The sequence below is a fragment of the Lolium rigidum genome, chromosome 4 (genome assembly GCF_022539505.1).
Source record: "Lolium rigidum isolate FL_2022 chromosome 4, APGP_CSIRO_Lrig_0.1, whole genome shotgun sequence".
NCBI classification, from domain to species: Eukaryota; Viridiplantae; Streptophyta; class Magnoliopsida; order Poales; family Poaceae; genus Lolium; species Lolium rigidum.
The window spans coordinates 158,385,001-158,409,614 of record NC_061511.1 but is presented as its reverse complement, the minus strand read 5'-3'; the positions used below and the strand labels follow the sequence as shown (position 1 = coordinate 158,409,614).

The window sequence follows — 24,614 nt, the reverse complement described above, 5'->3', positions numbered from 1 at the left end:
TAGAGTTGAGTAATCAGGACGCGGTGACTATTGAGTAATTTATGACCATAGATAGATACAGCGCTACTACTTTGACTATTCTCTGTAGTATATCAGGGGCTTCATCTTGGGTAAGAATTACCAGGGGCTCACCTTGATATTTGTTTGAAACTTCAGAATTACAAAAGGTGGCAAATATATGTATACAACTATAGGTGCTCCCCATTGTTACATCTGATACTCAGGAAAATACCCAACTATACATATCTGTGCAAAGTGGGTAAAACCAGATACGTACATCAGAACTACACGAGCAGAAAAACTTCATTGTAATCAGTTTCATGGCTGAAAGGTGTCTCCAGAATAATACCATCATCTTGGGGGATGCACAATTGTCATGCATGTTTGATGTAGTATTGAGCAATCCTCATGGAGTATCATACAGCAAACGAAATTTGTCCACACGTTTGATATCATATCTTGATCTGGACGAGATGTCGCAGACTATCCATGGCAACTCTCCCGACACCTTTCTCCCCCCAGCCTTCACCATAACTGTTCTGAAAGACATAATACCACACTCCTTCTCTACGGCCGTAGCCGATGATAGCTACAGCGTGGGAGCAGTATTTGCCATTGACGGTTTCAGGGTCATCTTTGTCATACACATAAATATCCCCTGGCTTCAGACTTTTGTAGTTCTTTGATAATCTGAATGTACCCACCATGACATGTGCTAGACACAAAAGTTTTTGAATATCCTGAGGAGGATTTCTTTTAGATTTTGGGTTAGATCTGCTAGGCTTCGAGACATGAACTGGATCCTTCTCATGATAGCTCGTGATCTTGAATAAGCCAGCTCTCTGCTGCATCAATTCAAGTAGATTAGAATTTGTTGCGCTGTAAGGTAGATTTGGCCATAATGTAAAACATGACGAACATACAGCACCCCAAAAAACTGAGCACAAAGAGAAGTAGTCCTGATATATTTTAAGTACCATATCTGAATCCACCTCTCACTTATCTCTGTTCCTGTTGTGCAGTTACTGTTTTCTTCTTCATATGAGACTAGATTAAATTCATTTGTCTATTTGTTTCTAGGATAACAGTTTAATACATCTTGGTTGTATATTCAGAACATCTCAAAAGCAAGTGGACCAAAATTATCCGCTCTTTACTATAAATAAATTAAACAATCATCTGTCCAAAATGTCACAGAAACAAGTCACGCTTGTCCATCAAGATCATAAACGATGTTGCTCCTAGCACTACGAGAGGAGAACGCAATCTGTCCAAATTGTCAAAGAAACAAATCACACACTTGTCCATCTAGATCATAATTAATACTAGTTAATTCAAGCATATGGAAGAAAATAATAAGTGACTAAAACTAGCAATGCCCCTTAAGTGGATATTTCGGCTAATTAAGGGAGCATTCTACATTATCAGCTAGTAGTATTTAATTGGTTCTGAATGGACTTTGGTTTATGTATGAATTAATTTTAGATTATATTAGTGTGCATTAAGAAAAAATCTCAACAACATAGATGTGCACATGCAATAAATTATCTGGAATGTTAAGCGTACATTGCAATGAGTATTCCTCATTTGAAGTGTTTTCATAATCGAACAGAATATGCGTTCAAAAAAAATCCAACAGAACAAATAGTGGCTTAGGGGACATAAAATCCCAAGTTATATTTTTATTTTCTTAAACCCCTTCAACTCAAACATTTGTAGAATTTTGGGAATTAGGAAAAAAATAGTAGATAAGTGCTTGGACAAAAGAAACATGCGTCGATGTAAAAAATAGCTCACATTGTAACATCCCTCGGAAATGGATCAAAATTTGTAGGTAGTTACCTTCCCTTTGTACCCAGGCACTCCTTCCCTTTTGAGTATTTCAAGACTGTTTGTCAATGGAGTGAATCCAGTATGCTCTTCTTTTTCTCCACCAATTGGGCCATGCTTCTGTACACAACAGAAGAATGTTGTTACTGTACTTTGGTGTCACAAAATGCAATATGCTTTAGCATTAAGACTTCTCTGTATACTGACCTTTTCGTATTGATCTTTGAAATCCTGTCTTGACAGGATTACTTCAAAGTCCTCCTAAGGGTCCTGCAGCGCTCCCAGCCTTTTGTACTGGGACTCTGTGCTTGTGGAGGTGCTGTGTAGGAAGCACGTGTCTTCAAGAAATAACAGAAGCATGATTAGTAGACAGAAATGTCAGTTGGACAATTAAACCTTGATTTGGCATATACTTACGTCCTTTTTGGTGGAGAGGGTCTGGCACAACCTGTTTGCCATGATAAGGTTGGTCTTTGATGTTCACTTCCATGTTGGGATTTATGGTCATTTTGCCCTGAAAGGAGAAACAATATAACCGTAGGTATTGGATTGTCAGCAATCCTGAACTGAACAAACTAGACGGAAACAAAAACCGTTCTGAGTGCAAAATCCTGAAACGATGCTGCCGAGGTATGTTAAACATTCGGTTAATCTCACAAACTGGTTAACGCAAAGTTGTTCTCCAAAATTCCGACCATTCGGTTGGCACCACACTTAAACCCATATGCTTAAACCCCTCTGTATTTCGCTTGTGAAGAACCGGTGTATCTTAGAAACTTCATTGTCAGAAAAAATCGAAGCCGGTGGTTCTTGGGAGGCTTGCCCCGATTGCATGATTTTGGGGGAAGATGATCTACGTCGCCGTGGTTCTTGGGGAGGGGCCTGGCTCTATACATGATTTTAGGACAAAATGATCTACGAGCACCAAGGGCTGTGGTATTTGGGAGGTTCTTGAGAGACTTGCGCCCGCTTGATCCACAGTTGCCTTGCGCGGCCTCCTCCTCCTCGATTCGCTCGGCCATTGCGTTGCTTGGCGGCGTCCACAAGGGTACTTCGCTGCACCATGAACCATTTTCTTGCTCGTTCCAGCGCCGCATGAGCGAGAGCCACGCTAACCCAGCGCCTGCGCCCTGCGGACGGTTTCCCATTACCCCCTGGACCCTGGTGGTCGCCGCCACCGCGCTCCGCCGTGCTCTCAGCAGCGCCGCCCTGCCGCTGAGCGTCCTGAACTCCTGATCCAAGCAACTGCATCTCCAAGTAGGCGAACACACCTCGCCTCGGCCCCATCGTCACGACGGGTCCACGAGATCCTACCTACCACCACCACATGCTAGGAGGTAGGAGCGGCCGCGCGACGCCGCGGCGGAGTCGCTCTATCTCTTGTGATGTCTCCGGCAAGCAGCCAAGCACACACAGACCGGCGCAGAAATGCTTTCCTCATACGAAGCATCAAACAGCGAGCAAAGCAACGGACTCACCGATCTAATCAGCCCCAGGAGCAGGAGCTAGCAAGAGGGCGTGGTATTCGACGGCGCGGCCGCGATCGTCGCCTCGTCGGCTGCGGAAGCGGCGAACGTCGAAGCGGGCCGGCCTTGGCGCGGTAGACGAGGGAGGGGCCGCAGTCGTCGTCGCCTCGTCAGGTGCGGAAGCGGGACGGCCTTGGCGCGCGGTAGACGAGGGAGGGGCCGCAGTCGTCGTCGCCTCGTCGGGTGCGGAAGCGGGACGGCCTTGGCGCGAGGTATACGACGGAGGCCGGGGCCGCGGTCGTCGTCCCCTCGTCGGGTTCGGAAGCGGGACGGCCTTGGCGCGCGGTAGAGGCGCCGAACCGCCGGCTCCCGAAGTAGCACGTCGCCGGTGCTTGGCGAATCGCAGCCTCCGGGCCAGCTCCGGTGGTGCCTTGTTCGAAGCCGCCTTCCGCGGTGAGGCGCCGCCCCGGGTACCGCGCGGCCGGGTCTACGGAATGTGGGTGTGCCGGTGTGGGGTATGGGAAGGATCCAAGTGGTCGGTGGTGCTATATACTGTAGAACTGTAGAAGTGAGATGAGCAACAGATCGAAGCTCTTTGCAGGTTCCGCTTCTTTCCGGTTTATCTCATATCGGCTGCCAAAGGATTTGGGTTTCTTTGGGTGGTAGTTTATTGTGCATCTGCTACTGCCTTGTTGCTAGATGTGGTAATTAAAGGTGTGACTATTTCTCAGTCGACTGAGAACTAACTTCCTTCTTGTTAGGAATAAACCTGATTAAGTCAGTTAGTTAGTTAGCTCGTGTGTGTCGGTCACGGTGGTGCCTGAGTCTGGCTCAGGTTTGAGCCATCGCAGGCCTAGTCTGTTAGCAAGAGAAGCGGGAGTCGTAGTCGTGGCCGTTGGACGCCGGCCGCGACGTGCGCGTACGAGCGCGCTGTGCGCGTGGCCTGGGCGAGCGGATCACGAGCGACGTGGGCAGAATCGTGCGTGGGTGCGCATGTGTTTAGGCCAGCTATAAATTCCCGTGTAATGCTTGTAATTAGAGTAGCTGATCATGTAGACATTGCAAAGCTGAAAAGGATTAGGGCGTTGGTGCGCCCACGGCGGCGCTCCGTGCGCCGGCCGGAAAAACTTCCCGTGTTCTTGTTTGTGCAGTCGTTGTCTCCTACCTCCGTCCGTGAGTGAGAGAGAGAGAGAGCTAGCTAGAGCTAGCGCCAACATGATACGCGGTAAGCTGCTGACTAACTAACTCGCTTCAAGATTAGTGCTAACACTTCTCAGTCAGATGATGTCATTAAATCTCGGTTACAAATCATGTTGCAACTTATAACTAACTTGAATCATGATGCAAATCAAATGGCATAAGACTTGACTGAGCACCAAGCTAGGGATTCGTGAATGGAAAACGCTCTGTTTCGGGCGACCGATCGGGCGCTGCGATCGGTCGTTCTGTTCTCGCGCGAGCTAGCGCTTCCTTTGGGCTTCTGGCCGGCCACTCGCTAAGGCCCACGTAGCTAGCCCAGCACCAATGTGATCAGCAAACCGTATAGCTAGCACGTTTCTCTCACGTAAACATGCATCGCGTAGCTAGCTCGGTAGAACAAGAAGCACGTATGCATGCGCATGATACATAGCTAGCTTCCCTGCCTTGCTTCCTAGCATGTGCAAGCTACGTGGGCCAACCAGGTTTGGTACGGTAGTTTCTTTGTAGTTTCCTTTTCTTAATTAATGTTGTAAATATATTGTTAATTTGTTGTAAATATATTTTTTGGCATGATAACTGTTGTTTTTTGCTAAAATTGTCCGCTGGCTATTGTTGCAAACACTTAAATCAGTTTTTATTTTTATTGTTAATTAATAGTGTAAATATATTACTGATTTGTTATAAATATATTTTTAGCACGGGAGTTGTTGTTTTCTGTTAAAATTGTTGATGGCTATTGTTGTAAACACCCAAATTAGTTATTGCTATTGTTGTTAATTAATATTGTAAATATATTATCAATTTTTTGTAAATATATTTTTAGCATGGGAATTGTTGTTTTTCTATTAAAATTGTTGCTGACCATTGTTGTAAACGCACAAATTAGTTATTGTTTTTGTTGTTAATTAATGTTGCAAATATATTATCGATTTGTTGTAAATATATTTTTGGCATAATAACTGTTGTGAACACCCAAATAAAAAATGTAGATTTGTAGTTAATTTACTATTGTAAATGTTTTGGTGATTTGTTGTAATTTGTTGTCATTTTTTGTTGTAAACCAACCTGTAGCAAAATAATTTTTATTTAACCACATTTTATAACATTACTTTTTTAATTTTTGTTGTGAAGATTTTGTTGTAATTATATTTATATATTGTAAACAGAATAAGAGATTTTTTGTTGCAATATGTATGACTAGAATCTGTCATATAGTGGCATTTTTGTTGTAAATAGTGAGAAGGTCGGGTCTAAAGAGATATACCTTTTGGGTCTAACTGGGGAAGGCAAGGAGTGCGGGTTGAGTTTCGAAAATCTGGGGGGCTAAACACAAAACATGCATTGCGGTTAATTGTGGGCGTTGGATTGCGATCGGAGGGCGCGGAAGACAACCGATTTTTGGATCGTTTTTCAGGCGCCCGACGCCTAGCGTTACCCTTCGTGAATCCTACCTAGCTATGAGTTATTGTTATACCCTTATCGAAAAAAATGAGTTATTGTGTTGTCCATGTTCTCTCCGCATGTTAGCATAAATCCGTCATTTTTTAGCACCAAATGGTGTCACTTTTGGTTTTGGGGACAGAAATCCATCACAGTTTATCAAAGTTTTCGCAGAAAACACACTAAACACAAATTAATCATGAAATGACAACGATTCGGACTTGGGGACCTACATGTCATGGCCAGTTTGTTGACGTGGACTTGGCCCAACTTGTCAGCCATATTAATTTAAAAAAATATCCAACAAAGAAATAAAATGGAGGACATCTCCTTCCTTTCCATAGGAGACCACAACCACATCCTCCGGCCCACCCACCGAACACCCTGCCGCAACTCTGCTCACGGCGCCGCCCCATGCTCCACCGGTGGCACACGCCTGACGCCGTTACCTCGCCGTCACGGTGGAGAGGTTGTGCCGACGGCCAAAACTATGCCGATGGTTGCCATCAGCACAGACCTTTCTGTGCTGATGGCTTTCTTGTGTCGACGGCTTGCCTGCTGGCCTGGTCGGAATGGGCCCTGTGCCGACGGCCCCGATATTTAGCCATCGGCACAGTTCCTGGCCGTCGGCACCTTGTGCGTTTCCTGCAGTGACCTACTCGCCACCGACCCCTACTCCACCCGCGGTGCTGACTGCAACCAGCCTCACCGGAATAAGGCGGTGGTGGTGGTGTGGGAGTTGAACCTCCCCCCACCACCTTTTTTCATTTCTTAAAATATTTTTATTTTGTTAATTTGGCTGACAAGTGGGACCCAATCCACATCAACAAATTAGCTCCGGCAAATGTGTTACGCCTATTAGTTTCCGTGTCAATTCGCAATCAATATATACAGTTAGTGTTTTTTCTTTTTTGCAAAAACTCGGAAAAATGTGGTAGATTTCTATCTCCAAAACTAAAAGTGGTACATCTGGTAAATTTAGCTGAAAAAAAGTGGTTCGTACTAACAACTTGCTCAAAACATATATACTGCACAGGGCAGAAGTACCACAGCTGTCTAGAACTATCACCATCGCGCTGCGTTTGCTTGGTAAAGGGAAAGCTCCTACATTACATTTTGCCATGGAAAACGGCCACTTCTCCTGCTATGAACATTTCTTTGTTGCCAGGACTACTGGTCTGCGGCGCAGGGATTCCTTTGGTACACCGTACACACAGCGACCGGCCAGCAAAAACAGACCCTGGTCAAGAAACGGCAGTTCGAAAGACAAATGCAGATTGCACTCCTTTGTTGTTGCCTGCAGCTGGGCGCTGCGGCCTGCGGAACAGTCAGCATGGCAAGCGCTGCAGAGGCCCGATGGTCTCTGGTACAGTTCTACTTTACCAAAAGAAAATGGTAGTAGCCTTTAGAAGAGGATTAATACTCTACTAGATTAAATTTCAAATAAGATCACAACAGGGGAGTGGTGTTTTGGACCATGGGTGCATATGCTCCCTATATTTTAAAATGCATCTTGCACATGTTTTAAATTTCAAAAAAACTGAAACAAAAAATCCGCACGTACATCTTTATGTGCTACGCGCTTACAAAGTCGTTTCATAAAAAATCGACTTATCATGTGACGTGTGTAAAAAAGACAAAATTCAGTGCTAAAAATAATGCTTTTCACAAGATAAACTTTCTCCTTTTTACATAGATCACAAAAAATATTGGTTTTTTGTGAAATTTGATAAACATTCATATATTATGGATATGTACATGTAGAATTTTTTGTCCGACATTTTAAAATACAATTTTTTGGTAGAGGGAGCATACGCACCCGGGAGCCGAATTGAATTTCCGCACTACTTCGTTACTTATACAAAAAAGGCTGCATCATTCTACTCAGTACGTTTTGTTTGTATATTCAGAAGACACAAAAACTGACTATCCGAGACCTTTATTATAAGTTTCTTCTTGAGATAATGGTGACAATAAACTTGTTATTTGTAGTTCATTGAGACACTGAGTTTGTCATTAGCTGATATATATTTATAGAATAAGGGTGCATGTATAAAAAACGTAAAATCAGTGCTAGGGTACCATTTTAAGGGGAAGTCTTAAGCATAGTTATATTTTACGAGTTCATATCACTCTATATTTTCTTGAAAAATCTATTATTTTTCACTAAAAAGAACAGACGCAGCAACGCGTGCAAAGTCTAGTTGTGATTGGAAACTGAATGATAAAGGGTAGACTCAGTACGTTCTGTTTTTGGTTATGCAAAGGAGGCAGTGTTCGTATCAGGACAAACTTTCAACGTAGGACGAACAGACGGGACCAAGTATTATGCGGTGAGCCGGTGATGACGAGATGCTAGGCACAGAAATCTCTACTATATAAAAAGGAGGAACTTCCTCCGTTTTCTGCCATCATCTTTCGTCAACCATCGCTAATCCTATCACTAATCCCAAATGGGCCATAATGGGCCGCATCGCTACATCCTAATCCCACCGAACCATTCTGGACAGACAAAAAAAATTGGACATATCCCGTGCGTTAGCATACCGGAGAGACAAAAAAAATCGGAGACATAATCATCTTACCATATAACCATCTTACAATCAGAGGCATTTTGTTTATTGCCATCATAACCATCTTACCTAAATGTCCAGCGTGTAAACAAAAATAGGAAACCACATAAGCATTCCAGGAAAGTCCAGCGCATAATCACCCCCCACAGAATAGGAAATCGCAACATTAATTCATCCCGCATTCCAGGAAAGTGCACACAACATTTCAGGGATCTATCAACACACCATTATGTCAGGTAAAAGAAAGAAAACCGCAACATTTCAGGGATCAATCACATTTCAAAGGAAACTCCATCATTGCAGATCAACCATATCGGTACTTGCCTGAAACCATAGAATCCTAAAGCATGCATATAAAGGGTACCCTGCACCATTGTTATGCGAGAGAACTCCTGGAATCATTTGGGAGAGTAAAGGTACATAACCACGCCTCTTGGCTGTATGCAGTTTTCAAACTGTTGTTTCGTACCTTTTCTGATTTGTATTTTATTATCATGCGGATCATCAGGGAAACTGGAGATGCACTTTGTTTGAAGAACTTCCCCATCAGGAAATAGCGGATCACTAGGTAAGATATCAAATTGTATGTATTTTACTCTCATGCGGATCACCAGTTGTATGCACTTTGTGAGAATCTGCAGTAATCATGGTTTGAACAAATCATTATAGGATAACTTGTCTTTCAGATCATAATGTTTTAATAGTTCACTAATACCAATCTGATAGATACTTGAGGTTTCATGCTTTGAGATAGGAATTATCTTTCCTCGATCTGTTAACAAAGCTAGGAGGCCCAGTGTGAGGTCATAATGCGTGTAGCCTAATCAATGTTTCCTGTTACATCTAGAGAGTAACCTGATTTATAGAAAATATATACCTGATCAAAGTATTTTTTTTTTGTTCATTTGCAGGTTTTGATCAGATCGAACTACATAATTTAAGAATGAAAGTGGTCTGATGTTGATGCTAGGCATAAGCGAGTAACTATTTTTTCATCTAACCACATCTGTAGCTATAATTTCCCTTCGCTGTAATGTAATAAAGCATGGGATGGCTTAACTTTGTTTGCAATTTGCTTTCTTCGCTTTGCTATTCAGAGCTGAATGTATTTGAAAATGGTTTTCAATAGCTACAGATTCACTTTATGATTGTTCCTTTTTCTGTAGCCACAAAAGTATAACTAAGCTTCTTTAGTGTTTGCTGTCAAACATAGGTTTATTATTTCAGATTGGTGGGCTAACAACATTAAGATAGACGAACAAATAACCCTTCAGCAAAATAAAGGCGACATATAATGAAAATCTCATCAAGAAGTTACCAGCTTTTGCTTCTTTGCTTGATGAAAGATCGGTTGAACCATCCTTCTGTCGCTGACCATCCGGAGTCATTTCATAAGCAGGGTTGTCATTATTATCATTCACACTGGAACCTTTCTTTTTGGAATGCTCCTTTGATTATAAGCCTGTAGATGGGAACATACACTTATTGTTCTCTTCACTCCAGCATTGAATTTGAAATAATGAATATCTACACTGAATATTGAATAGAGAAGTAGAAAGTGAGCTCTTGTTCAGCGCCCAACTGAAAAAATTACATCGAGTAAAGCCTCTTATTTTAGATAGTCTGTCTAGCAAGTCCACTACAAAACGGCAGCACACAGTCAACACCGACACTGAGACAACGGGTTCATAACAAACCTGATATATTTAAACCTTGAGCAACTAAATGTTGAGTTGTATAATCAAACTGCAGGCCAGATGAACCGACAGTGCTCCTCAGTTCTGCAAAAATGTTAGAACAACAGGGAGTCAGGGATAACAAAACGGGAGAATAAGCTGCAAATATAGCCACAATTTATTCAAGCACAAAATGATTTTTCCACACAAATTAGCTTCTTACTTCAATAGTACTTATATCATACCAATAAAAAAAGGAAAAGGGAAGGATACGCACATGTCTTTAATGAACATATCCCCAATTGTCCATGTTTCTTGTCACCAAAATGCAAAGTACTTCCTATCGTCATGTACTTATATTGTATCTGCAGAATTGGCAGCTGCTAATTAGCATTTAGATATGACACCCTTGAATCATTCAATTGCACTAGATTTCATGAATTCAGAAATATCATACACCTATTTAAACAGTTCAAGTGCAGAAAACTAAATCAGCATTGCAGACTTTTTGCATATACTTTGATAGTGCAGGAAACGAGGGCAGGACAATTCAAAGAGCTATACGATAATTGTAAGATTAATAAATAATAATTGTTAGACAATTGTATGGGCATATTAGCACAAACACCAAACCATCCCATCACCAGCAGAGAGATGCATCACACTATATTATGCAAGCCATGTCGATTGGCGATTTTAATTGGTAATTTACCTGCACGTTGAGTACGCTCCGCGTCTAGAGGCTGGAGTTGTGGAAGTGGAAGTGGAAGTGCTTGTCACCACGGTGGAACGGGGGTGCCGTGATGCGGGTTCATGACGCAGTCGATGGCCTCCTCCAGCCGTGGCTTCAACAAACCCACCGCCTCCATGGGGGTCTATGAGGGGTCTCGGAGCAGCCTGCTAGCTGGGGTCGCCGGGGGGGGGGGCATCGATGTGTTGGGCGGAGCGAGCATGGGCGAGCCGCCAACGGGAGGAGATGGCGGCAGCGGCGGGGAAGCAGAGGACGGGGCAAGAGAGAGGTTCGCTTCAGTAAGTGAGAGGATAAGGTTAACTTGTCGTGTATTTCTTTTTTTTTTTTTGCTAAACTGGGTTTGCGATGTTCGATCTGGATTTTGCCATTTTATTCGCTGGAAGGAGTACTTCATGCCTGTCTAGCAACCACCCTTATTTGGAACGAGATCCTCTAACGTTCAGGAGAGAAGTCAGGTAAGCGAGTAACTTTACTTCTTCCCATTCACACGATTAACATTATTTTGATCAAAACTAACTTGCTCAATATATATGTGTGGTATCTATTTACTACTATAATTACTTACAATCAAAATTATGATTGACATTTTTTAGATTTGAAGATTTACATGCAGTAACCATCTACACTAATCTGATACAGTAAAGTTTAAACACTATTCTATACAGTACCTTGACTTTACCTCTTCGTTTTACACTGGTAGTTTTAAAATCTTAATTTAAAACTATTAAATTTCTTGATTTTTTTATTAAATATATTAAAAGGGGATGGGCTATGAGACCAAATGGCAACTTAAGAGCATCTCCACTTGCGTCCCCCAAACCGTCTCCTAAAGAGATTTGGGGAGCGCCAGACAAAAAAACGTTCCCAGCCGCGTCCCCCAAAGCATCTTTTTGTTCGGCGCAGCCCGATACGGTGTCCAGCGCCCTGAGCCCGTCCCCTCTACAAAGGGGATGCTCCGGGCACGCCGAACACAACGAAAAGCGAGGCGGAGAGTGGTGGGACCGACACGTCAGCGGCACAGGAAAAAGTTCGTCCCTCTCTCACGCCAAATCGCGCCTCTCCCGCCACACCGCGCCTCTCCCGCCGCGCATTTCTGCCATCCCAACACATTTGGCCTATCCTGCCGATTCATTTCTCCCTCCCGCCGTCGCTACGCTGTTCCTCCCGCCGCCGCTACCCTCTCCCCATCCATGGTGCCGCTGACAGCCCCCCAAAAAATGGCCAAGAAAGCGGCCAAGAAGCCGTCGGGCCATGAGACGAAAGTGGCGAAGGCGCCCTTCGCGAAGCTGCGGAAGGCGCCGGCTCCGAAGAAGAAGCCAGAAGGCTGGACCGATGATCAGTGGCATCAAGACTGTCTGCGTCGGAAGTTGTCGACGGCGGAGCGGAAAGGACGGAGGGCGGGCGACGCAACTGGAGAAGAAGGCGTTGGCGGCGCGCGCGCACCAGCACGCGCTGGCCGGGTGTATCGATGCCACCAACGCGAGCCCAAGGAGTACGTCGATACCGGTGTATGTTTCGGGAGTGGTCTCTCCGTCGACATCCGGGTTCTACAACGACGGCCCCTCCGCCACTCCCGGGTGCGTGACGCCAAACTTTTCGCCGCACTACCAGGATACGCTGCCGCATGGTGGCTTCAACCCCAACTCCGTCTTCTACTCCCCGGCGTACGAGCAAGCGTCCCAGCGCGAGCCAGGACCCGGTCTGGACGGCGCCCCGTTCACTGGCCGTAGGGGCCCGCTCGAATTCGACGGCGCCGACGCTGAGGAGGAGGAGGAGGAGGAGGAGGAGGGGAGGGTGGAGGACGACGACGACGACGAGGATGAAGAGGGCGGCAACGAAGAGGACGACGAGGGTGCCGCTGAGGATGCCGATGATCTCGTGGAGGTTGACGCGGACGGCGTGAGGAAGAAGAAGAAGAAGGCGTCGGGCACACGAGGCCCCAAGTGGACGCCTCTGGAGGATCTATGTCTGTGCGACTCGTGGGCGACGGTGAGCCATGACTCCATCATCGACGCCAACCAAAAGTACAGGAAGTATTGGACGAGGATCAACACCGAGTTCGACGAGCGCAAGCTGATCAACAGCGACTACAAAAAAGTGACGAAGTGTACTAATTTTGGCCTTGACTAAGTGTACTAATTTTCACTGTTTTCTATCCTGCAAATCAGGAAGAACGAAGGATATATTTGGTTAGTTTCCAAAATTTCCCTACCAATTTTTTGGCAGCCTATATATTTTGGTCTTTGCTTGGTTGGTTGCCAGAATTTTGGTTGCCAATAGAATCTTGCCAACTTTTCTCACATTGGGTCTGTTTGGTTCACAAATCTTGTCATTTTTTTTTGGCTAACATGGGGTTAAGGAATCTCTAGCCAATATTTTGGCTAGCCAATGGTTGCCAACATTTTGGTAAGGCAAGGTATGGCATGAACCAAACAGATCCTATAGTTGGCTAGGATCCATCTTCATATTTAGCCCTTTTCGAAGTTCTACAACTAAAATGCATCACCCATAAAATTGATGGCAGGTGCAGATGAATACATCTCACAAATACGAGGACTAAATAAAATTCAGTTAAAATGCAAGAGTTAATTACTGTGCATCTTCACACGAATATAAAGGAAGAAGGGCATAGCCATAGCCCGTAGGGACACATAAAGTACTTCACTCTTTTCAGGCACTCACAACTCAAGATCGATTGTATTCACAGCAGCGGAAAATAAAGAAATTAAAATGACTAAATTTAGTTTTTGGAGAACAATCTGTCTTGTTATTACGTTCGGTGTTATCATGTTGTAGTATATTATAATATCTTTGATTTTCTTTGAATTTTTATAGTCAGTTTTAAATTATATATATATACACATTGAGAAATAAAATTTGAGAACCCGTGGCAACGCACGGGCATTTGTACTAGTTAATTATAGACATACGCTGTCCAAAATACACATTAACCAAATTCATACTACTAATACATTAGGAAAACTATAAACCCGAAAACCCAACCCCCTCGCACTACTACACAGTAGGGATTTAGGGGCACTTTGCCCTGGGGCACTTTTCAAAGTGCCCCTAAATACCTTCATTTAGAGGCACTTTGGCTAAAATGTCTCTAATGCTCTACCTATTGGGGCAGTTTGGAGAAGTGTCTCAATAAGTGGCCACCAACTGGGGCAATTTGGAGAAGTGCCCCTATAGGTGTACACCTATTAGAGCAGTTTGGAGAAGTGCCCCTATAGATGTACACCTATTGAGGCAGTTTGGAGAAGTGCCCCAATAGGTGGCTACTTTTTGGGGCAGTTTGGAAAAGTGCCCCAATAGATGAGTCTCTTTTGGGGCAGTTTGGAAAAGTGCCCCAATAGATAAGTCTCTTTTGGGGCAGTTTGAAAAAGTGCCCCAATAGGTAGCTCCCTTTTGGGCAGTTTTGCAATTGCCCCAATAGCTAGACATGTTTTAGAGGCGCCTCGGGCAGAAAATACTAGGTAAAAGTATGATCAAGTTGTACTAAACAAAAATTGCCCACATAAACAACAAACTAGGGACATATATCATCAAGTTATTACAATAACACTAAGATGAACATACTTAAGTGTGCGCTAGGAAGCATAGGCGCGGAGGTGGGATAATTTTGAGCCAAAGAAGAGAGAATTCAGGAGGTAGGGACACTTTGCAAGTTGATATAAAACGAAACAAACATGAACAAAGAAGTCATGTGATCCCAGTAGCTCGGTAAGTGAAACAAATCCATCTTGGAAACCAAAACCGTCACCATATGCCTAATTTTTTTTATAGTACCAAACAACTTGAAAAGGAAGTAGTCAGACAGATAAATATTACAGACAGAAAATGAGGCATGCAAAAGAAATAGCAGATAATGGAAGATATGCTTTCTCCATCCACGCACAACCCTTTGGCAACCTTGCCGACATATACATCTGCTGAAGCCACAATTCACTATGGTGTTTCTTGGCTTATCACAATAGTATGAGAAATCAATTTATAAAATGTAAGTGATATCTAAGCCAGAGAGAGAAGTTCTTTACTTCAACAGTCAAAATAAATATGAACCTAATTGGTGCAAAGGTGCTCTGGCCCTCAAGACAGAAAACCTAATATGATCCTCTGTAGAGATGGACGCGGTGACAGCAGCGCAGCAGGGCAGAGTTCCTGTGTCGATATTTGTCAAATAGCCTCCACTCTCGTGCACTACCTGCTCGTGGTCCTAGATTCACCGGAAAGCTCTTGTACCTTGCCTCTGCCGTGTTAGCCCACATCAGCGCCCATGCTGCGTGCATCGACGCCCTCGTAATCGTCGTCTCCAAGCATGAACAAGCACCAGCGCGCATCACATTTACCAAAGGAGACGAATGGACCATGTCAACCAACCCAGTAACAATACATGTCAAATAAACTATCAACAAAGTACACTGGTTTATGAGCTGTACATAAGCTGTCACTTGATGTAGAAAAAATTTAATTCACTCTAGTGATCATTAATCCATAAAGACTAAGTATTATCCTTACTTTTGGTAAAAAAATTAGTTTAAACCTAGTCAATATGATGAAAAATTATAATCAAACTCAAATAACAGAACTGCAACATATTATTAACAAACAACTTTCATGCAATAAGAAAAATAATAAAAATTAGAGTAAAGAAAAGATTGGCATTAGAAGAGCAGAGCACCACTAATTGTGTTTTGTTGGTATACAACAGAACTTAGTTGGGAAGAAGATAAAGACAGTAAAAGCAAATACATGCCTGGCAGGTAGTGACTACAGATTACTTATTTTCACTTTGTCTGCTTATAAAGTATTTGTGAAGGAGAAACTTAATGTGGGCAAGCTTAATTATATTCTTGTATTGCACAAATGTTAAAATACTATGCTTACATGTGTTTAACAATCAATTACTGGTGGCGCTATACTTGGCTCCGGCGACGTTGGCTGATCTCAGGTAATCAACGCTCTCTTGACTGCCCTCTTGGATCAGATTTTTGTTCCGAATAATTTTGATCTAGAGAAGATGCAGAAGTTCAATTTATAAACTCGATGAGGAAAAAAAAATCAGGAAGGTAACTGTTGTTACTACTGTAATTTCACAAAAACATAAAACATATAACATATTTGCAGTTGCATGGGCATGAAGCTAACTTGAGTAAATTGGTTTTGTATACTGATGGAATGAACAATCTGCAATTTATTTTAGAAGACAACAATTGTTAGGGTACACTTATTCGGAAAAAGCATTAATGAATTTACAATTAAAAAGTTGAATTTACGTCATCTAGAGTTCAACCTAAATGTTGTATAGAGGATGACTCTACTTTGCAACACTCCGAGTGGATAGAAATACATGGTACCTAAGCAACCCTTCCTCGGAACCTGGTTAATCTAGTATTTTTCTAAAAAAATCTTTATATGCATAGAAATGAAATCAACACTTGACAATTGGGTTCCTATTTTGTTGAAACGGCTGTTTGGTAGCTGCTGGCTGTTTCACTTGACAGTAATATTTTTAGACTCCCTTTCAGTATATTGAGTGAGAAAATTTAATGTCAAAAGTAGATGTAGAAGGACATACATGTATACATGTCTAACAACTATAAGGACCCTGCTTGTACGGTTCTACCTCAGTCCACCAAATATGTCTATTAAGATACCTGTAAACTCTGAAGCTATATGCTGCAGTCTTAAAATGATTTAAGGTTTTTTATGTGAGATTAGAGTTGAGCAATGGCAAGCTTAAAATTAAACCTATGAGGCTATAATATAATAAACCAATAAACTGGGTAAAACAGAGACATAAAACATGAGGAGGCTCAACCGGCCGCTTGCAAAGACGAAAGAGGAACAGCAAGCTACAAACTAAACTTGGAATTCAAATAGTGTTGTTCAAAAAGTTTTCAAACAGAAAATGATATGAATATATAAAGTCATGTAGTTACTCAAGATAATATATTGAATTACTTAATTGGTGTTATTAACCTAAATCCAGCGGTCTCTGAATTGCATAGAGTGATCTATCGATGACCCGCAATAAGGAACATTCAGCATGTTTTTTCTCGATGTTATTTCTATTTAAGTATAAACTAAATTATGAAAATCCTCGTAGGGATCAGAGGAACATTCAGCTTCCTAATTCTAATCACTGTCGAGAGGCTGGAGCAATTATGTTTTCCTGCTGCTGCTGAGTGTAATACTTTTAATTGTGGTGGTGAAAAGCACACATGTGAGCAATTATTCAAGAAGAAGCTTGGCCGTATAGCTTCCTTCATGTAGAAGGCCTGGCAAATACACATGCATACATGTGCATCAGCTCGTACGATGCCAATATTTTTTTAAGCGTGGTTCACATACCTGCTCCCTATGTGCATTATGGAGATAAGAAAGCACCAATTTCAGAAAGAAAAAAACTCGCAGATACATCAGACGAACCAGGAGGACGATAACTCGATAAGAGCTAACAGACTGTAGAATCATCTGTATGCAGAGCAAATAGCCCCCACGGAAGTAACAACAATGCTGTCTAAAAAAGCACGATATGCTCCTGTAAGAACACAAAACAAACTCAGAAGAAGATAAAACATCCATAGATAATAAACAGCGACAGAACATTAGGAAAAAACAGAAGAAAAGAAATCAACGCGGTACCATCGAGCATATCCACAACAGGCCACTTCCAACCAAATTTCACGTCTCAGAGCATCCGCCTCAGACAAAACACCAAAATTCAGAAGAGAGTTCGAACCAACAGATGAAGAAGTAGCAGTCGCTGATAATTGATGGATGAAGTACCAAAACACTGCCGGTTCATGAGCCTCTAGCACCAAGCCCACGCCCTCTTTGCTGCCGAGGACGAAGGGGAACTCGTTCCTTCCGGCCACTTTGGGTGGTGGGGTGGCCGTTTTCCTCCGTGTTCCTAATATGAACGAAAACATATGAGCTATGAACCTAGACTTGCATTTATGGAGGAAAAAAACAATATTTTCTTCCAGTCCAATAGTTCCAGTCCCAGACAACGCCCTAGTTCATCACCTAATTGTTGAAAGTTGCGAAGCTATGGTTGTTGCAGAGATCCAGGCGCGCAAAATTCATCAAAATTAACCTTGAAATTCCCAGAAGGGCAAACAAACGACTCAGACCTAGCAGCGCTTGTAGCTTTGTACCATTCAAGAGTCTTAAATCCTCCAATTAACTAACTGTCTAGGCAAAGTTTGAGTGGAACTGAGTTTTTTCTATATGAGCATGGTGTAGACATAAAGCTATGCCTTATTTTACACTGCTCTATGTTTTTCAGCAGTGCTCGAATCATGAATAAGAACTTGCTACATAAAAATCATGAACAAAGCCTTGCCAACATGGCATCTAGGCTGCAAATCCAAAAGCATGGGTATTATGTTTCCCTCTTAGTGTATCCAAAGCTTGAAACACCCATATGTGCTTTCAGAACAGGCTAGATGGCGTACTTGAGTACCAATGTAATCGTTATCCTTTCTAGGCAATTCGGCTACCAGTTATAGTCGCATTGACCAATCTTATTTTTAATTAAAATCGTATGGTTCATGATGAAATGAACTGCACACATCTGAAGTTGAAATATGAAGTGAGCTAACCTGCAGGTGGAGATCATAGCCGTTGTCGATGCCATCACGAAGGGCCAATTCGTACGAACGATGTGGTTTGGGCATGTAGTCGAACATGTGGAAGGTGTATACACCAGTTCAGTTGTTAGGCCACCTCTGCATCGGCCATGTCATCTCCCATGCACATGGGGCTCGAGCTCTTCCCAGCCCAGCGTCTGCCTCCCCTCCCCATCCCTGCAACCCACATGCTACTCCTCAATTCCTCACATCCCCTCCCTCTGCCCCTCCCTCTGCCCCTCTCTCTGCCCGGCTCAGACGTGGACCTGCTGGATTGAGGGGTGAATCCGGGAGTAATGGCACCCCCATTGCCTCTTCTCGTCGGTGGCAGCGGTGGATGCATTGGAGGTAACGGAAAGCGGCGGCAAGGCCTCCTGGTCGGTGAGGCGGAGCGGCGGACGTGGGAGACGGAGCGGGTGGCGTTGGAACAGGGGCGAGGGCGATGCGGTAGTTCTTTTTTTTTTAGAGCTTGCGATGCGGTAGTTCTCGTCAATTGGGCATACAGAGAGCGGGTTAATTTCTCAGAATCTAAGGGGCAAAATGAAAACTATACTGCGATGTACGACGCAATTGAAGGGCCTAAATGCCAAAAAATCGAACCTACCGAACTCAACTCTCTCTCTCTCTTTCATGTCAAAAAAAAAAAAAAAAAACTCTCTCTCTCTTCTCCTCTCTCCTCCCCCGCACGACCGCGCCTCCCTCGGTTCCCAGATGCGCCACCGCCGCTCGCCCCCGTGCCGGCCAACACTGGCCACATCCTCCGCAGCCACGCCCTAAGCAAGCTGCGCCTTGCCCCATACACCCGGATCCCCACCCGCGCCCCACCGTTCCGCCCCTGGGCACGACGCTGCGGCTAACCCTAGTTGTGGGCTCGGTCGCCGCCGCGGTTCCCGCGCCGCCGCGCCTCCTGGTGGTCCCCTTTGTCGCCACGAAGCCACGCCTCCCCCGCGGGCCGGGCGGAAGCCTCTCCCAAAGGTATGAATCATCGTTCCCATCCTCTTTCGTGGTTGAATTAGAGTAGGCCCTCTATGGTGGTTGCTCGATTGGAGCGGGCGATCGATTTTTGGGGACTGCTTGAGGGGAATTGGGGGGTCTCGTTGTGGTGGTTGCTCAATTGGAGCGGGGAGCAGCGATTTTGCCTACAGGAGGGGAAGATAGAATCCGTCGTTCTCTGAAGGCAAATACAACATGTTGGCTAATTTATTCACCCATAATCGAAGCTAGGAGCGTAGCAGTAGGTGTATACAATATTTATTACAGGGATCAACGCCAGCTGAAATTCGTAGCGAACTTTGAATCGAATCTACCCTTGGAAAGACAATTCCTTCAAGAGGCGGCCTGCCACTAAGACGGCACCTTACTCTGAAGTTTGAATGCAGAAACATTGAACTGAAGAATTTCCTAATCTCCTGAAGTTCGTATGACAGCATACTAAAAGTTGGACTATACATTTCTGTTCACAGCTTTCGAGATTGGTTCCTGCATGTTCCACGGCATTTACAATCTATGCAAAATAAACTACTACTAGTGCATTCACTCCTGGATGTTGCACAGACAGTTACATTCTGTGAAACATATAAACTAGTACATTCATTCAGACAGGCTTGCAAGCCGGCCAATCTCTCAACATTGACTGGATTACATCAAAATATTTTATAAATAATCTAAGTGGCATTGAACTGGCAGTTGAAACATTTTTCCCAGTTTATGTAGGGTGAGCAACTATTCTTGTCCTGGCAACGTGTATCGAAAAACATTGTTGATGTCTTATTCCACATTGTTATAAGTAATATGCCTCCTGTTTCTCAGATTCCAGATCCTTTTTTACTTTCTCATTATTTCTATGATTTTAGATGGAAGAAAAAGTGAGCGAGATGGTTGAAATGAAACAGCTATGCTAGACAGAAGATAGTCAGAAAACTCGTGAAGCCCTGAAAGATAGGTATGGAAAATAGTAGCAACTAAGAAAATAATTGTTTAACTATCATCTAAACTTTAATTTAAGCTTTTAGCCTTTTACAATTATCTAGAGCTCAGTATTAACTTGTGGTTTGAATTATTTAATTATTTTGCAGTGATTGCATGGATCTGAATGATATACTTGAGAGTTCTTTCAATGCAAATGAGACGATTATATCAGAGTTTAATTTACTTCATCAACCGAGAAAGAAACACACGTGAATAAACTGAAGAAGTTAACTGCTCTACTCAGTAAGAAGGTACTCAGTCATTAAAACTGCATTGTTATGTCAAAAGGCAATGGTTCAATAACCAACTCACTATTATTGTTGACTACTGGTTTGCAAGCTATAAGTGTGTATGCATTCCTTAAGAAGTCGTTTGGTATCCATCATTTGGGCCTGGAATCCTGGAATTCATTTTGGAATTCCATAGGTGGGCTGTTTGGTTGCCACAGAATTGGACTGTCATTTCATTTAGGAAATCCAGCAAAATGATGCCATGGGTAAACACAATTCCAAGCTGAGACCTGTCATTTGTGTTTCTCTATGGAATACACTTACAAATTCAATATTGAATTCTGCTGTCATTTGCAATTCCTGTGGCAACCAAACAAGTGTTCATTTCTGGAATTACAATGTAAATGAAATGAATACATGTATTCATTTCAAAATGCTACAAACGAAATGAAAGCCTGGCTTCCAAACGACCTCTAAGTAAAATTCTGGAATGAACACGACCATTCTCCTCTTTAGAGAACCCCGCTGTGTATTCTTTTCCATCACTGGAAGCCTGAAGGCACAGTTTTCTTATATTTATCATCTACCACACTTCCCTATCCTCATCTGAGAGTGCAACAAACATAAGCTTCTGCCATGCAATTACTTACGTCAAGTCTCCTTCAGTATGACACTAACTCACTGTGTCCAAGCAAGCCATTTGAATATGACAAGCCTCTTGCACTTGGTGATGAGGTCCATTTTAATTCACCGCGATATCATTATTGTTATCCATCTAAGCAAAGCCTACCATTGTATTTCTTGAACTGAATGAAAGCATAATTTTCTCTGAAAAAATATCTTTTCGATTTTGTACTATGAATTGATTCCTTGTTACAATCCATATGAAACTTCTCAGATTTGGAATAACCATGGATCTAGTGTATCATACTCTATTCATCATAGGTTCAGTTTACTGGTGCAAATGCATGCATGTGTCTTTTATCCATTAAATATGACCAAGATTTATATGATATCTCCATTTCTTTCTTATCACAGGTTCAGTTCCAACTATGAACAGTTACATAGTGCTTTATTTCATAGTGTTATTTTTCCATTTAATCGGCAACTTGGTGGGCAATAGAATTATGGTGTTGTGGCACTCTCCTACCCTGTCATGAACTTTGCACTCAATATACTTGGATGCATTTTGGATGCATTTTCTCTGCCTAGACAGTTTCTCTGCCTAGGCACTTTGCACTCAATAACTTTATTTCAGTTTCTCTGCCTAGAGCCTCTATTCATGCTATTTGAATGCATTTTCTTCTTTTACTTTAGAATAAATCACTTATATACTTCTGTTAACATTGCAACTGTCACAGTCTCATATATAATTTGTCTCAACAAAAGTTGGTGTTCTTGTCCTCCATGCAAGGATTACGAGTCGAAGAGTCCAGCCGAGTCGTTGGGGTACCGACTCATAGACTAATCGTGACTAGTCTAGATTAGTGCTCGACTAGTCGACATGTAGTACAAAATACTATCGTATGTAGCAACCAGATAGGGGATTTAGTAACTAAAAATCAACATAAGTTCAACACAAGTTATGTAACATAATAATACTATAACCTAGACAGTTATCCACCGGTACCTCTAGACAGTTGTTCATGCCCAAATTGAGTCGATCCAGTCGAATTACCACGACTAGTCCATGACTAGTCGCTCGACTGCTCGACTCTATGAACTAGTCGAGTCGAGAAAGCTAGTCGACAGGCAAGTTAGGACTCATAGACTAGTCGCGGTAATTCATAATCCATGCCTCCATGCCTCCATTAATAATAAGTTATAAATAACAATTTGCCCATTGTCCATTGGCCAGCACAATGCCTCAGCTACTTGAGTGCTACAAGTGACACAGCCCTGATTTTATTCGACGCACTCTTGCTATGGAAAACACCTGTAGTGAACTAGGAGGAGGGAGTCATAGAGGGAGCTTATGAGTCCTTTTGGTAATATTTGTGTATTAGAAAATCTAGGACTGATCCGAAGGAGTCTAATCTGTTAGGAGTTTCTGCCATATTAGGAAAGGACGAGATCATCAGCATCCATATGAATCTCATGTATGTTAGTTGATTCTATTGTATATCTGTACTCCAATGTCAATAATGCACCAAAGGAATATGTAAGTGGACGGCTCGCTTTGTAGCAAACTGTCAGTGGGGTGTGGATGGCTACACTGGTCAGTGGGATTATAAACAGTGACAGTCCTATAAGCAGATCTTAATATGTTCTGTACTGTGACAGTCTTGTTTAATGTGTGTTCAACAAACAGACTTGTGTGTTTTCCTTGCTTCCCTCCGTCAACTAATTGTTCGCCTATAAGAAGATCACTTTTTATGATCTGCAACAGGCTGCTAGCTCTGGACAAATACTATTCGCCATATTCTGTTCAAACTTAAATTATCTGCTTATTTCATTATTGTGATTCGTGTTCTCTCTATCTATAGCATTACATATATTTCCCTACACTCTACATATTTTTTTTCTACATTCTCATTCTCTGTCTGTCTAGCCCATTTTTTAGTTACCATTCCTACTTGTTGTTTCAGGGGCTACTCCTGTGTAGCGCTGGAAGGGTTGTGACATTGCTGCAGTGGCGGCTGGTGTGGGGGTTGTGGCCTCTACTCCTGATGCACCAGCCTGTGCCTGAGATGTTTGTGTGGCTGCACATGCTCTTACCCTAGCTTCTGCTCCTGGTGCCTATGTCTCTCTACTAGCTGCGTGCTCCTTTCTGATGAGTTCTACGTGTCTCCTCTCTCATATGTTATCCTTGCTCTGCTGGATTTCTTAGTTTCTGGAATTATACATGTCTTTTCTAGATCATGCCATGCATAGTGTACTCTGTATGACTCACTATACATGTCATTTATTGATTTTTAATTGCAAAAGGATGAGTTGCTTAGCTTTTAGATCAGATAGTCACTTGCTGACCAAGTTTATTTGATATAGTCTTAGAAAACGTAATGCCGACCGATTTTTGCTGGTCTAAATAATCGTCACTTTGCGAACATTCTTTCTTTGTTCACTATCTATCGCAGGAGCATCTATATATGTGGATGGACGGACCTTTTTTGCATGTACTGATCGAGCTGGAGGTCAATGGGAGGCACTGGGAGCCAGACCAAGGCTTCTTATTTGTATGGTTTGCTTTGCTTGTGCAAAGTGTATGTCATGAGTATTGATGAATTTGTGTTTGGATCTACTGTTGCTACTGTATTATAAATTTATTCAGCTGATCATATATATTCAACCTGATAGAAGAGTGAGAGATCCATGTACTGAGTTCTTTGTGTGCCAAAACTGAGAATGGCTATTGAGAGATGTGCCTACTGCATTTTTTCTTTTCATCTTCCCTAGTACATGTGCCTGTGTTTATGGGCATTTCTTAGATTTTCGTTTTGGGAAGTTCTTAGAGTTGCCTCTAATTGTGTTTTGGACACTTTGAGAAATGCCCCTAATAATCTTTTGTGGCAGTTCTCAAAATGCCCCTAAATACATTTTGGGGCAGTTCTCAAAATGCCCCTAAATACATTTTGGGGCAGTTCCCAAAGTGCCCCTAAAAACTTTTTGGGGCAGTTCTAAAAGTACCTCTAAATATATTTTGGGGCGGTTCTCAAAGTGCCCCTAAAAATATTTTGGGGCAGTTCTCAAAGTGCCTCTAAAAATCTTTTGGGGCACATCTCAAAGTGCCCCTAATTACTTTTAGAGGCATATCTCAAACTGCCCTAAAATGGCTTTGGGGCACTTTGTTCAAAGTGCCTCTATTTCATTTAGGGACACAAGTGTCCGGGGCACTTTTCA

General features: G+C 42.7%; 1 protein-coding gene and 2 long non-coding RNA genes across 4 annotated transcripts in view; 1 reads left to right on the top strand and 2 right to left on the bottom strand.

Annotated features, from left to right (window-relative positions):
* The window catches only part of LOC124706129 (ubiquitin-NEDD8-like protein RUB2), a 39,982-nt gene that overhangs the window by 14,811 nt on the left and 557 nt on the right, over positions 1 to 24,614 (bottom strand). Inside the window, exon 2 of the mRNA XM_047237790.1 lies at positions 23,439 to 23,440. Coding sequence (XP_047093746.1) covers positions 23,439 to 23,440 — 2 coding nt within the window. The remainder of the gene's footprint in view (positions 1 to 23,438; positions 23,441 to 24,614) is intronic.
* On the bottom strand, positions 8,490 to 11,062 carry LOC124706130. Of its 2 annotated transcripts, XR_007004284.1 has the most exons (5): positions 10,898 to 11,062; positions 10,463 to 10,550; positions 10,207 to 10,290; positions 9,828 to 9,971; positions 8,490 to 9,144 (listed from the first exon to the last, which is right to left on the bottom strand). It is a non-coding gene; the product is annotated as an uncharacterized LOC124706130 (long non-coding RNA). The 2 variants fall into 2 exon arrangements; XR_007004285.1 differs by lacking the exon at positions 10,463 to 10,550.
* LOC124706132 lies at positions 19,476 to 24,119 on the top strand. The gene is made up of 3 exons (XR_007004286.1): positions 19,476 to 19,551; positions 20,652 to 20,795; positions 23,363 to 24,119. It is a non-coding gene; the product is annotated as an uncharacterized LOC124706132 (long non-coding RNA).